This window comes from Balaenoptera physalus (genome assembly GCF_965194825.1).
Source record: "Balaenoptera physalus genome assembly, chromosome: 1".
Taxonomy (NCBI): Eukaryota; Metazoa; Chordata; class Mammalia; order Artiodactyla; family Balaenopteridae; genus Balaenoptera; species Balaenoptera physalus.
Genome location: NC_138882.1, coordinates 28,173,397 through 28,187,027, shown reverse-complemented (window position 1 = coordinate 28,187,027; position 13,631 = coordinate 28,173,397). Strand labels below are relative to the sequence as shown.

General features: G+C 35.7%; 1 protein-coding gene across 1 annotated transcript in view; it reads left to right on the top strand.

Annotated features, from left to right (window-relative positions):
• CATSPERE (catsper channel auxiliary subunit epsilon) overlaps positions 1 to 13,631 on the top strand; it is a 264,070-nt gene that overhangs the window by 50,015 nt on the left and 200,424 nt on the right. The window contains 1 exon segment of the mRNA XM_082471320.1: positions 4,817 to 4,887. Coding sequence (XP_082327446.1) covers positions 4,817 to 4,887 — 71 coding nt within the window.

Genomic DNA, 13,631 nt, shown 5'->3' with positions numbered 1-13,631 from the left:
TTTCTCTTTTTTCATTTCTAATTTTATTGATTTGAATCCTCTCCCTTTTTTTTCTTGGTGAGTCTGGCTAAGTTTATCAATTTTGTTTATCTTCTCGAAGAACCAACTTTTAGTTTTGTTGATCTTTGCTATTGTTTTTTTCATTTCTATTTCATTTATTTCTGCTCTGATCTTTATGATTTCTTTCCTTCTACTAACTTTGGGAGTTTTTTTGTTGTTGTTCTTCTTCTTTCTCTAGTTGCTTTAGGGGTAAGGTTAGATTGTTTATTTGAGATTTTTCTTGTTTCCTGAGGTGAGATTGAATTGCTATAAACTTCCCTCTTAGAACTGCGTTTGCTGCATTCCATAAGTTTTAGGTCATTGTGTTTTCACTGTCATTGTTTCTATGTATTTTTTAATTTCCTCTTTGATTTCTTCAGTGATTTTTTGGTTATTTAGTAGCATACTGTTTAACCTCCATGTGTTTATGTTTTTTACAGTTTTTTTACTGTAATTGATTTCTAATCTCATAGAGCTGTGGTCGGAAAAGATGCTTGATATAATTCCAATTGTCATAAATTTACCGAGGCTTGATTTGTGAGCTAAGATGTGATCTATCCTGGAGAATGTTCCGTATACACTTGAGGCGAAAGTGTATTCTGCTGCTTTTGGGTGGAATGTCCTATAAGTATCAATGAAATCTATCTGGTCTATTGTGTCATTTAAAGCTTGTGTTTCATTATTTATTTTCTGTTTGGATGATCTGTCCATTGGTGTAAGTGGGGTGTTAAAGTCCCCACTATTATTGTGTTGCTGTTGATTTCCCCTTTTATGGCTGTTAGCATTTGCCTTATGTATTGAGGTGCTCCTATGATGGGTGTATAAATATTTATAATTGTTATATCTTCTTCTTGGATTGATCCCTTGATCATTATGTAGTGTCCTTCCCTGTTTCTTGTAACAGTCTTTATTTTAAAGTCTATTTTATCTGATATGAGTATTGCCACTCCAGCTTTCATTCGATTTTCATTTGCATGGAATATCTTTTTCCATCCCCTCACTTTCAGTCTGTATGTGTCCCTAGATCTGAAGTGGGTCTCTTGTAGACAGCACATACATGTGTCTTGTTTTTGTATCCATTCAGTGAGCCTGTGTCTTTTGGTTGGAGCATTTAATCCATTTACAGTCAAGGTAATTATCGATATGTATGTTCCTATTACCATATTCTTAATTGTTTTGCATTTATTTTTGTGGGTCTTTTTCTTCTCTTGTGTTTCCTACTTAGGGAAGTTTCTTTAGCATTTGTTGTAAAGCTTGTTTGGTGGTGCTGAATTCTCTTAGCTTTGATTATCTGTAAAGCTTTTGATTTCTCTGTTGAATCTGAATGAGATCCTTGCTGGGTGGGGTAATCTTGGTTGTAGGTTTTTCCCTTTCATCACTTTAAATATATCCTGCCACTCCCTTCTGGTCTGCAGACTTTCTGCTGTAAAATCAGCTGATAACCTTATGGGGATTCCCTTGTATGCTATTTGTTGCTTCTCCCTTGCTGCTTTTAATACTTTTTCTTTGAATTTAGTTTTTCTTAGTTTGATTAATATGCGTCTTGGTGTGTTTCTCCTTGGGTTTATCCTGTATGGACTCTGCAATTCCTGGACTTGGGTGGCTATTTCTTTTCCCATCTTAGGGAAGTTTTTGACTCTAATCTCTTCAGATATTTTCTCAGACCCTTTCTCTTTCTCTTCTTCTTCTAGGACCACTGTAATTCGAATATTGGTGCATTTAATGTTGTCCTAAAGGTCCCTGAGATAGTCCTCATTTCATTCTTTTTTCTTTATGCTGCTCTTCAGCAGTTATTTCCACCATTCTATCTTCCAGCTCACTTATTCATTCTTCTGCCTCAGTTATTCTGCTATTGATTCCTTCTAGAGTATTTTTCATTTCAGTTATTGTGTTGTTCATCACTGTTTGTTTGTGCTTTAGTTCTTCTAGGTCCTTGTTACACATTTCTTGTATTTTCTCAATCCATGCCTCCATTCTATTTCCAAGATTTTGGATCATCTTTACTGTCATTACTCTGGATTATTTTTCAGGTAGATTGCCTATTTCCTCTTCATTTATTTGCTCTTATAGGTTTTTACCTTGCTCCTTCATCTGTAACATATTTTATTGTCATCTCGTTTTCTTTGTTTTGTGGGGCTGTGTTCCTGTTGTGCTGGTTGTTTGGCCTGAGGCATCCAGCACTGGAGTGTGCAGGCAATTGGTTGGAGCTGGGTCTTGGTGCTGAGATGAGGACCTCTGGGAGAGCTTACACCAGTTAACATTCCTTGGGGTCTGAGCTTCTCTTTACTCCAGTGTTTTGGACTCCACACACCCACCACAGGAGCTCAGGCAAGACCCTGCAAGCCACACAGTGTGGCAAAAAAAAAAAAAAAAGGCAACAAACAAAAAAGAGCAGAACAATAACAACAAATAAAAAATAAAATAAAATAAAAAAACAAAAGAGAACCACAACAGCAAAAAAATATATATATATAAAATTTTAAAAATGAAAAAATAAAATATAAGATTAAAAGATAAGAATTTTTTTAAAAAAGGCTGGAGGAGGCCTAGGGGCTGTGAGGCTCAGGCCCAGGACCTGCGCAGCCAGAAAAGGCCTTAGCGGGTGGTGGGGCTGAGACCTGGGACCTATGCAGCCAGAAAAGCCCTTAGTTGAGGAGTGGGGGTTAGGTCCAGGACCTGTGCAGCTGGAAGAGGCCTCAGCGGGGGTGCTTAGGCCCAGGATCTGACCGGCCAGATGGGGGGATTCAGGCCCAGGAGGCTTGCCAGGGCGCAAGTGGCAGGGGAGATGCTGGCCGTGTTCCTCTCTGATCCCCCAATCCCCAGAAGGTCCCTCTCCATCCCCATCAATCCCCACGCCATGAGTGGGCCCCTCCGAGTGTGGGAACATCTCCCCTCCCTCAGCCTCCCTCAGGGATGCCAGTCCCATCCTACCTCCAACTTTTCTTCCTCCCCTCCTTCCTTCCCATGTCCTACCTGGTGGCATGGGGATTCCTTCTGTCCCCTTGAGGGTGTCTGAGGTCCTCCACCAGCACCTAGTCGATGCCCTACTTGTGAGGAGACACAAACTGTGTCCTCCTACTCCACCATCTTCACTCCACCCCTAACAATAAGGAATTTTAAAGCAATGGCACTGTACTAGTTCGTAACAAAGTACTGACCACACACCTTATAGTTGATGTTCCCACATAAGTGTATCTAAAGCCATTGCTGTGTAGAGACTTCATGTGACAAGTCCTGCCTGTACTTTGGGGCTTGTGCCTTCTTTTTACTTTTTTTTTTTTTTCCCATGAGTAAAGTGTTTCTCTAAGTTCTGTTGCTTTCCTTTTACTTAGTAACCTGTATTTTCAGGGAACAGGTAGACAGGGTGAAGTGGGAGAGGCCAGATGAATATAGTAATTCACATTTCAATCCCTGTAGATTGAAAAATATTTGAATTTGGCTTTTTGAGTTTGTGTGTTTACCAGTTTCATGAACACAATTCCTGAGGAAGTAAAGGATTTCTCTCCCTTTTGTTATGTGTTGGAAGTCCACATAAATGTGTAATGTTATGTAAAAAATATGTACACACTAATACATGTATATATAGGAATATCTTTGTCATTTATATATAGTGTTATCAGAACTTACAGCCGTTAAGGAGGTATGTGTGACTTTTGAAATGCACTCAAAAGACCTCAGTTATAACAACAAAAGAATGTCTCCAAGCATTGCCAAACATTTCTTTGCAAGCAAATTCATCTCTTGTTGAGAACAATTAAACAAGGAAATTAATTGAGTTGTGTTTCATTGAGGAAGACTTTCTAGGAAAATTCACTGTTTTCCTTTGTACAGTTGCAGAGAACACTTCTGTGTCCAGATATTGGTTGGTGGGTGGTGGTTCAACGTTGACCAATTCTCCTGTATCAGCTGGGTGTACTACCATTCAAAGTTCCAGCAATATCTACCAAGAGTTAATGTCACATCCCACAAGTTAAGGGCTCAGTCCCACAAGACTGCCCCCACTTCAGTTGCCAATTGCAAATCCCTGGTTGTCACCTATACTTCTGACTGACTGGTGATAAATCCAGGATCCCATAACTTTCTCCTCAATTTCAGTAATTTGTTAAATAACTCAATTTGTTAAACACAGCAGAACTCAGGGAAACACATTTACTGGTTAAAATAAAGGATATGGTAAAAGGATCCAGATGAACAACAAGGTCAAGAAGTACATAGGGCAAGGTCCAGAAGGGTTCTGAGTACAGGAACTTCTGTCATTGTGCACTTGGGTACATCACCTGCTGGCCTGTGGATGTGTCCACCAACCTGGAAGCTCTCTTACTCTCATACTTTAAGGACTTTTATGGAGACTTCATCAAGTAGGCATGATCGATTATTGACTCATTTTCCAGCCCTTCTCCACTCTCCAGAGAATGGGGGAGGTTGAGCTGAGAATGGGAGGCTGAGCTGAAACTTCCAAGCTTTTAACCATGGGTTGGTTTTTCTAGTGATCAGTTCCCAGCCAGGAGCCCACCAAGAGTTGCCTCATTAGAACAAAAGGAATTTAGGGGCTCTGTGCCAGACGTTCCTATTACTCAGGAAATTAAAGTGTTAGGAGCTAGGAGTCAGGAACCAGGGTCAAAGACTAAATATTAGGAACTGGGGGTAAAATATACATATGATATATGTATATATCTCATATGTAAAAAAATGTATATATATAATTTCACAAAGACAAATATAATAGAAACAATCAGTCATCTAAATTTATCATAGTTTCTTTTGCATTTTCTTTTAGGATTTAGAAGAAGAACGCTATTTATCTGTGGACAGTTCTCATACTTGCTTTCTGTGGTATTATAAGGTTATGTAAGTAATGCAGAAGAAAGGTAATTAATGTGTTTTAAGAGTATTTAGCTTTAGTTAACCACAAATTGATTATCTGCATTATAGTTTCCCTATAAGCTTTTATTCACCAATCAAGATATCCTCAAATGTACCCAACTAATGCCCAACTAATAGTGAAGAACAAACAGTAAAAATAACAATAACAACCACTATTTGAACATATACTGCTTCTACATGGTCATACTTTATGTAAATTAGCTATGTCAGTTTTCATAATAACCAGTTAAATGTAAGTATTACTATCTTTATTATAAATGAGGAAATGTAAACTTGGATAGGTTAAATAATTTGGAAAAAATATGCAGCTACTAAAAGATAGCATTGGAAATTGACTCTGGTTTTTCAGATTACAGGCTTCTTTTGTTTCCATTGTATACATTATATTCCAAAAGCACTCTCCTTTTCTTAGATAGCTCTTCAAACTCTTTTTAACATGATGGTGAATGAATATAACTAAGAAGGAAAAACTGGTACAAGAAAAAATAGTTAATCGCATTATAAAATCAATAAGTAAAATGCATCAATGAATCAGAGTTTTTTTTTTTTTTTTTTGGTATCATAGTCCAAGCATATCCTAAGCACTGTGTAGGATAAAAAGAACTGTCTTATATGGTCCCTGCTCTCCAGATGACTGTAATGTACCTAATTCTTTTTATCTACTTAACATCCCTTCCTTTGAGGGAACCATCCCTCCCCTATTCTGTGGTGAAATTATTAATTTCATGTGATTTATGTGGTACTACCTCCACAACCCCACATTTCATTGGCCACAGCAGTTAGTTGAGGATGGCCATATGACCCAAACAGAACCTATCAGAATACTTGTGTCTTCAGTAAATCATAATTGTTGCCGATAATTTCACTGTCCTGGTTCACGTGGTCCCTTAAAGTCAGATGGCTCTGCAGTTTATGTGTAACCTTTGAATTGAAAGTCCTGATAACTAGATTTCAGCAAGCCCCACCAGGAGTACACATTTACCCATTCTTCACTGAATTACTGACACTTTCCCAGAGTCTTACCAAGAAGCAAGGTTATGTAAGTAATGCAAAAGAAAAGTAATTAATGTGTTTTAAGGGTATTTAGCTTTAGTTAACCACAAATGGATTAGCTGATATATTTGTCTGTACTTGAGCAGATGCTGCATTATCTGTATTACTATAACTTTATTTTTTAAATCTTGAGAAGTGATAGTACAAATACCCACCCCACCCTGACCCCAACTCTTGTCCTCCTTCAGGAATTTCTTAGCTATATCATGGGCCTATTTTTCCTTCCTATAAATTTTTGGAATTGGTTTGTCAAATTCTACAAAAACCTTAGTTGGGATTTTTATAATTTGTCTAAATATTTTAATCAATTTGGGGTGTCTTTCTACTCCTGAATAATATATAACCCTCCATTTGCTTAGGTCTTTTTACATGTCTGCCAATAAGATTTTGTAATTTTTAATAAAGGTTCCAGGACATTTTTATTAGACTTATTCCTAGGTACTCTTTTTTTTCTTGCTATTATAAATAGTCAAATTTTTTAAATTACAATTTCTAACTAGTTATTCCTGTTGTATAGGATACAGTTTACTTTTGAATGTTGATTTTTGCATTCAGCAACATTGCTAAACTCTTATATTGTGATAATTTATTTATATATTCTCTTGGAATTAAAAAAAATCAGATTACTTGCAAATAATGATGATTTTGTTTTTCCTTCTGATAAGTATGGCTTCCATTCCTTTTATTCTTACTGCATGTCTAGAACATCAAATACAATGTTTCTTAGAAGGGTGATAGCAGGTCTCCTTATTTTATTCCTGATCTTAAAAGGAAGGCTCTCATCATTTCACTATTTTGTATAATATTTGTTACAGCTTATGAGTTAAACTTTACCTGGTTAAGGAAGTTCCCTTTTATTCCAAGGTGGCTGTGAATTTTTTTATGAATTGGTGTTGAAATTTATTCAAAGCTTTTTTCTCTTCCACATAAAAGTTCATACAGTTTTTCTCTTTTGCTATGTTAATCTGATTGATAATAGTTATTAATATTTCCATATTAAACTAACCTTGTGTTTCTGGAATAAGCCAACTTGGTCTTGATGAATTAACTTTCATATACATTGATAGATTCCATTTGCTAATATTGTTTAGTTTTTTTGTGTGCGAATATACATGAGTGAGATTGGCCTGTGGTTTTACTCCCCTTGTACTATCCTTTTCTTCTTTTGATATCAAGGCTATGCTAGACTCATCATGTAAGTTAGGATGAGTTGTTCTTTTCTATTCTCTGAGAGATTTTGTGTAAGATTAGAAATATATGTTCCTTGAATATTTGATGGAAACTTGCATAGAAATCTACCTGGACCTGGAATTTTTGAGTGTGGGGGGGAAAATTTTATAACTATTAACTCAATTTCTTTAATGGTTAAAATCCTATTTTGGAGTTCTAATTCTTACAAAATCCATTTTTGTAGTATTTTTTTTTCCAGGAATTCATCCATGTCTTCAGTTAGCAATTTTAGTATCAATTTTAATGTCATAAAGTTGTCCATAATATCCTCTTACATTTGTTTAATCTCTGAAGTAATTGTAGGTATGCCTCTCTTTTATCATTTCTAATATTTTTATTTATGCCTTCCTTCTATTTCCTTGTTCTTCTTCCTAGAGATATTTCTATTTTATTAGTCTTTTCAAAGAACCATCTTTTGGCTTTATTGAGCTTTTGTATTGTTGTCAATTTTATCTCCATTTGTTTTTTACATTATTTCTTTTTTTGAATTTGTTTTTCTAAAATTTTTGAATTAGTTATTTAGCCTACTAGGCTTAAGACTTCCCTTTTTTTCAAATGTATGTGTTTAAGGAAATAAAATTTCTTCTAAGTACCTCTGTAGCTGCATCAACAAATATTGGAATATCTCATAATTGTAATTTTTCATTATTGCTCAGAAATAGTTCTAGTAACTGCTACAATTTGTTTGACCAATGAGTTGTTTAGAAATGCATTTTTAAATTTACAGACATGAGTCTTTTAAATTATTGTTTTGTTATTGAATTCTAACCTAATTGTATTGTGATCACAAAAGTGTTAGAATCAAATCTTTGGCTTAGCATGTAGTCAAATTTTATAAATGTCTCATGCGTAACTAAAGAAAATATATTTTCCTATTGTTGGATGAAGTATGCTATTTATGTCCAGTAGATCAGGTGTGTTAAGTGTACTGTTCAAACCTTGTGTACTTATTTGACTCATTGTTGACTTGATATTGGCTAAAATTTCTCACTATGATGGTAGATATGTCACTTTTCCTTGTAGGTATCTAAATTTTTGCTTTTTATTTTGAGTTTATCTTTTAGGTGCATATAACTTTAGAATTATTAAGATTTTTTGAAGAATTGAGACTTTGTAGTGACCTTGTTTCTCACTTGTAATGCTTTTCACCTTATGTTCTGTCTTATATTAATATGTTCATGTATCTTTAACCTTTGATTTTCAAGGCCTTAGAATTATTTTTCATTGACTTCTGGCTCCTGCTATTTCAGTTGAGAAGTCTGCTCTCTGTCTAATGGTTTTTCCTTTTTAGGTAATCATTATTTTCTCTGTAGCTGTTTTAAGAAGTTCAACCTTACCTTTGGAGTTTTGCGATTGTAGGTTTCTTTATATTTATCCTACTTTTGATTTATTATAGTTCCTGAATCTGAAGATTAAAGCCTTTCATCAATTCTGAAAATTCAGTTACTATCTTTTCAAATACTGGTTTTCTCTCATTCTCTTTCTTCTTTCTTTTTAAATTTCCATAATAGAAACATTCCACCATTTCATTCTGCCCTTCCTGATGCTTCAGATCTTTTCATATTTCCTATCTTTTTATTTCCCATGACTCATTCTAGACTATTTTTTCAAATGTTTCTTTCAGTTTTCTAGTTCTCTCATCATCTGTTAAAAATTTTTAATTACTAAAATCCTACTATCTAGAGGAAAGTGCCATTGTATACTATATTCTACCATTTCTGCATTATCGCATCCATAACTGCCTATGTAATCTGTTGGGTGCAGTGCAAAATGAATATGGCGGGCCTCTGGTTCAAAAGCCAAGGGAAAAATACCATTGAAAGTATTAAATATAAAGCTTTTCCTTTCTTCTGTGGTCACTCTCTACCCATCATGGCACTTTTTATTTGGAATTTAATGTCATGCTCTCTTGGACATGAGAATACTCTTGGGTCAATTGCAAACTCATATAGTCACCAGGTTTAGCATGTGTGCAGCCCATTAGCTGCTCAGTTTTCCCTCTCAACAGTCATTGGACTGACATATAATACTTCAGCCAGAGGTGGGGTCTGAAGAAATCAAACCAGACATCTTCCCTTACAGTGGGCCTACCACCTCAACCCATAGCTGATAGGCATCACCCAAGGATATTGCAACCTCTGCCCTGTGACACCCTTGGTACCTGGATTGGGGGTGGGTAAGAAGCTCATCCCTGCGTAGATGAGACCTCCATCAGCCACACCATAATTTTGCTAGCTGGGGTATGGGGAGGACAATTGCTGGCATGCCTTACTTCAAGATGTCACAGGACTTAAACACCCTGTGCTGACCCTCCTCATACCTGAGCCCAGAACTAGTTTTCAGGACAAGGAGTGAGAAGGGGAAGGCCAGGCAGGACCCAAGGTGCCAGGGCATAAATGAGTGGGTGGCCAAGAGTCTGTCCCATAGGGAAGATAGGTAATAGGAGACAGTATTACATGAGCCAAACCTCCAAGTGCATGCTTCATTTTCCTATCATACTTCACATACAAACCACAAGTTCAAAGATACATTTATTAAGAATTTCAAGACAGAGACTGCAAAGCATTAAACCTCAAGTACAAGGCCCTGCTGAGCACTGCCTCTCTTCCCTGGGCTTTTCTAACCTATTGACTCTGCCCACAAACCAGAATTCTGACCCGAGGGAAGAGAATTCATGGATCAGGTACCGTATTAGCAACTAAACTCTCTTGCTTTATTCTCTCTCTCCCCTAGGGTTAGAATACAGAAGAGGAAGGGAGAAGAATCCAAGGGGTCATGCTCAAATTATCATCTTTTTCAAATTCACTGTAACACTGTTCTGCTTCATCAGTCTATCCCAGTACTCTCTGCCTACTATCTGTCTATCTACTTAAACTGCTTTGGCAACGTCACTGAAAGTTTAATGGGATTTTTTTAGTCCTTTTACTATTTGATTTCTGTACCACATTTAATGCTGGGTATCACTTATTTCTTCTTAAAACTCTTTCATTCCTTCACTAACCCAATACCAGCATCTTCTCTGTCTTTCTTTTTATTATACATTACTGTTAACTGTAGTCACCATGCTGTACATCAGATCCCCAGAACTTATTCATCTTCTTCCTTTGCTGTGCAGAAACATTTTAGTTTAATGTATTCTCACTTTTTGATTTTTACTTTTGTTGCTTGTGCTTTTGATGTCATATACAAAAACTCATTGCTAAGCCTGATATCAAAGAGATTCTTCCCTATGTTTTCTTCTAGGAGTTTCACAGTTTCGGGTATAATATTTAAGTTCTCAGTCCATTTTGAGTTGATTTTTTAAAAATTTTTATTTATTTTTGGCTGCGTTGGGTTTTCGTTGCTGTGCGCGGGCTTTCTCTAGTTGCAGCGAGTGGGGGCTACTCTGTTGTGATGCGTGGGCTTCTCATTGCGGTGGCTTCTCTTGTTGTGGAGCACAGGCTCTAGGTGCGTGGGCTTCAGTAGTTGTGGCTTGCGGGCTCTAGAGCACAGGCTCAGTAGTTGTGGCACGTGGGCTCAGTAGTTGTGGTGCATGGGCTTAGTTGCTCCGCGGCATGTGGGATCTTCCCAGACCAGGGCTCGAACCCTTGTCCCCTGCATTGGCAGGCAGATTCTTAACCACTACGCTACCAGGGAAGTCCTTGAGTTGATCTTTTGAGTGGTATAAGGTAAGGGTCCAGTTTCATTGTTTTGCATATGGATATCCAATTTTTCCAACACTGTCTCTTCAAGATTATTCTTTGCCCATATCCTGTTCTTGGCGCCCTTGTCAAATATTAGTTGACCATATTTGTGAGGGTTTAATTCTGGGCCCTTATTCTGCTCCATTGCTCCATGTATCTATTTTAATGCCAGTACCATACCGTTTTGATTACTATAGATTTGTATTATACTTTGAAATCAGGAAATGCGATGCCTCTGGCTTTGTTCTTTCTCAAGATTGCTTTGACTCTTTGGGGTCTTTGGGGTTCCATATGTATTTCAGAATTGTTTCTTCTACTCCTGTGAAAATTCCGTTGGAAATTTGATACGAATTTCATTGACTGTATAGAAGGTTTTGGGTAGTATGAACATTTTAACAATATTAACTCTTCCAATCCATGAACCTGGGATATTTTTCCATTTATTTAAGTGTTCTTCAATTTCTTTCATCAATGTCTTATAATTTTTGGTATATAGATCTTTCACTTCCATGGTTAAATTTATTCCTACGTATTTTATTATTTGTATTGCTATTGTTGCTTTCTTTATTTCTTTTTCAGATAGTTTATCATTAGTATATAGAAATACAACTGATTTCTGCATGTTGATTTTGTATGCTGCAGCTTTCCTGAATTTATTGATTAGTTCTAACAATTTTGGGGTGGACTCTTTAGTATTTTCAATATACAAGATTATATCATCAACAAACAGAGACAATTTTACTTCTTTCTTTCCAATTCAGATGCCTTATGTTTCTTTTTCTTGCCTGATTGCTTTCACTAGGACTTCAGTTATTATGTTGAATAGAAATGGTGAGAGTGAGTGCCCTTGTCTTGTTCCTGACCTTAAAGGAAAAGCTTTCAACCTTTCATGATTGAGTAGATGTTAGCTGTGGTGTGTCATATCTTGCCTTTATTATGATGAAGTATGTTCCTTCTATATCCAATTTGTTGAGGGTTTTTATCAATCAAGGATAATGTATTTTGTCAAATGCTTTTTCTGCATGTACTGAGATGATCAAATGATTTTTGTCTTTTAGTCTATTAATGTGGTTATCACATTGATTTATTTTCATATATTGCATTCCAGGGACAAATCTCACTTGATCGTTGTGTATGATCCTTTTAATATGCTGTTGAATTTGGTTTGCTAGTATGTCACTGAGAATTTTTGGATCTGTATTCATCAGGGATGTTGTCCTGTAGTTTTCGTTTCTTGTAGTGCCCTTATCTGGTTTTGATATTGGGGTAATGCTGCATCGCAAAAAGGGTTGTGAAATATCCATTCCTCTTCAGTTTTTTGGAAGAGTTTGGGAAGAATTGATATCAATTCTTCTTTAAATGCTTGGTAGAATTCACCAGTGAAGCCATCAAATACTGGGCTTTTTCTTTGTTGGGAGATTTTTGCTTACTGATTCAAGTGCCTGACTCATTATTGGTTTGTCTGGTTCTTCATGATTTATTCTTGGTAGGTCGTATATTTTTAGGAATTCATCCATTTCTACTAGATTGTCCAATATTTTGGCCTATAATTGTTCATAGTAATCTTTTATGATTTTTTTAAAAATTTCTGTAGAATTGGTAGTGATTTTCTCATTTTCATTTCTGATTTCAGTAATTTGAGTCTTCTTTCTTTTTTCCTAGGTAGTCTAGCTAAAGTTTTGCCAATTTTGTTTATCTTTTTAAAAAAATTCTTAGTTTTATTCTTTTTTTTTTGGTCTCATTTATTTCTATTCTATTTCATTGTTATTTCCTCTCCTTTGCTAACTTTGAATTGTTTCTTTTTTTTTTTCTATTTTCTTCAGGTATAAAGTTATATTGTTTATTTGAGGTCTTTCTTTTTTCTGAGTGTGGGCATTTATCACTATAAATTTCCCTTCTTGACTTGAACTTTTATTGCTCCATCCCATAAGTTTTGTTATGTTGTGTTTTTATTTTCATTGTTTTAAGATATTTTTTGCTTTTCCTTTTTTATTTCATCTTTGACCAATTGGTTGTTCAGAAATGTGTTGTTTAATTTACACATATTTGTGAATTTTCTAGTATTCCTTCTGTTATGGATCTAGTTTCATACCATGGTATGAAAAGATAAAGAAAAATCAGAAAAGATACTTGGTATGATTTCAGTCTTTTAGAATTCGCTAAGACTTGTTTTTACCTCACATTTGATCTATCCTGAAGAATGTTCCATGTGTGCTTGAGAAGACTGTGCATGCTGCTGTTGGATGGAATGTTCTTTAGGCCCATTTGGTGTAAAGTATAGTTCAAGTACAACATTCCTTTATTGATTTTCTGTCTAGATGATCTGTCCATTGGTGAAAATGGAATCCTCTACTATTATTATATTGTTGTCTATTTCTCCTTTTAGATCTGTTAGTTTTTCCTTAATATATTAGGTGCTCTGATGTTGGGTGCATATATATTTACAATTGTTATTTCCTCTTGAATAATTGGTTGTTATCATTATATATTGAATTCTTTGTCTCTTGTTACACTTTTTTACTTAAAGTCTATTTTTCCTGATATAAGTATAGCTATCCCTGCTCTTTTTTTGGTTTTCATTTACCTGGAATATATTCTACCATCCCTTCACTTTGAGCCTATATATGTCCTTGAAGCTGAGGTGAGTCTTTTGTAGGCAGCATATAGTTGGGTCTTGTTTTTTTTTATCCACACAGCCACTGTATGCCTTTTGATTGGAGAATTTTATCCATTTACATTTAA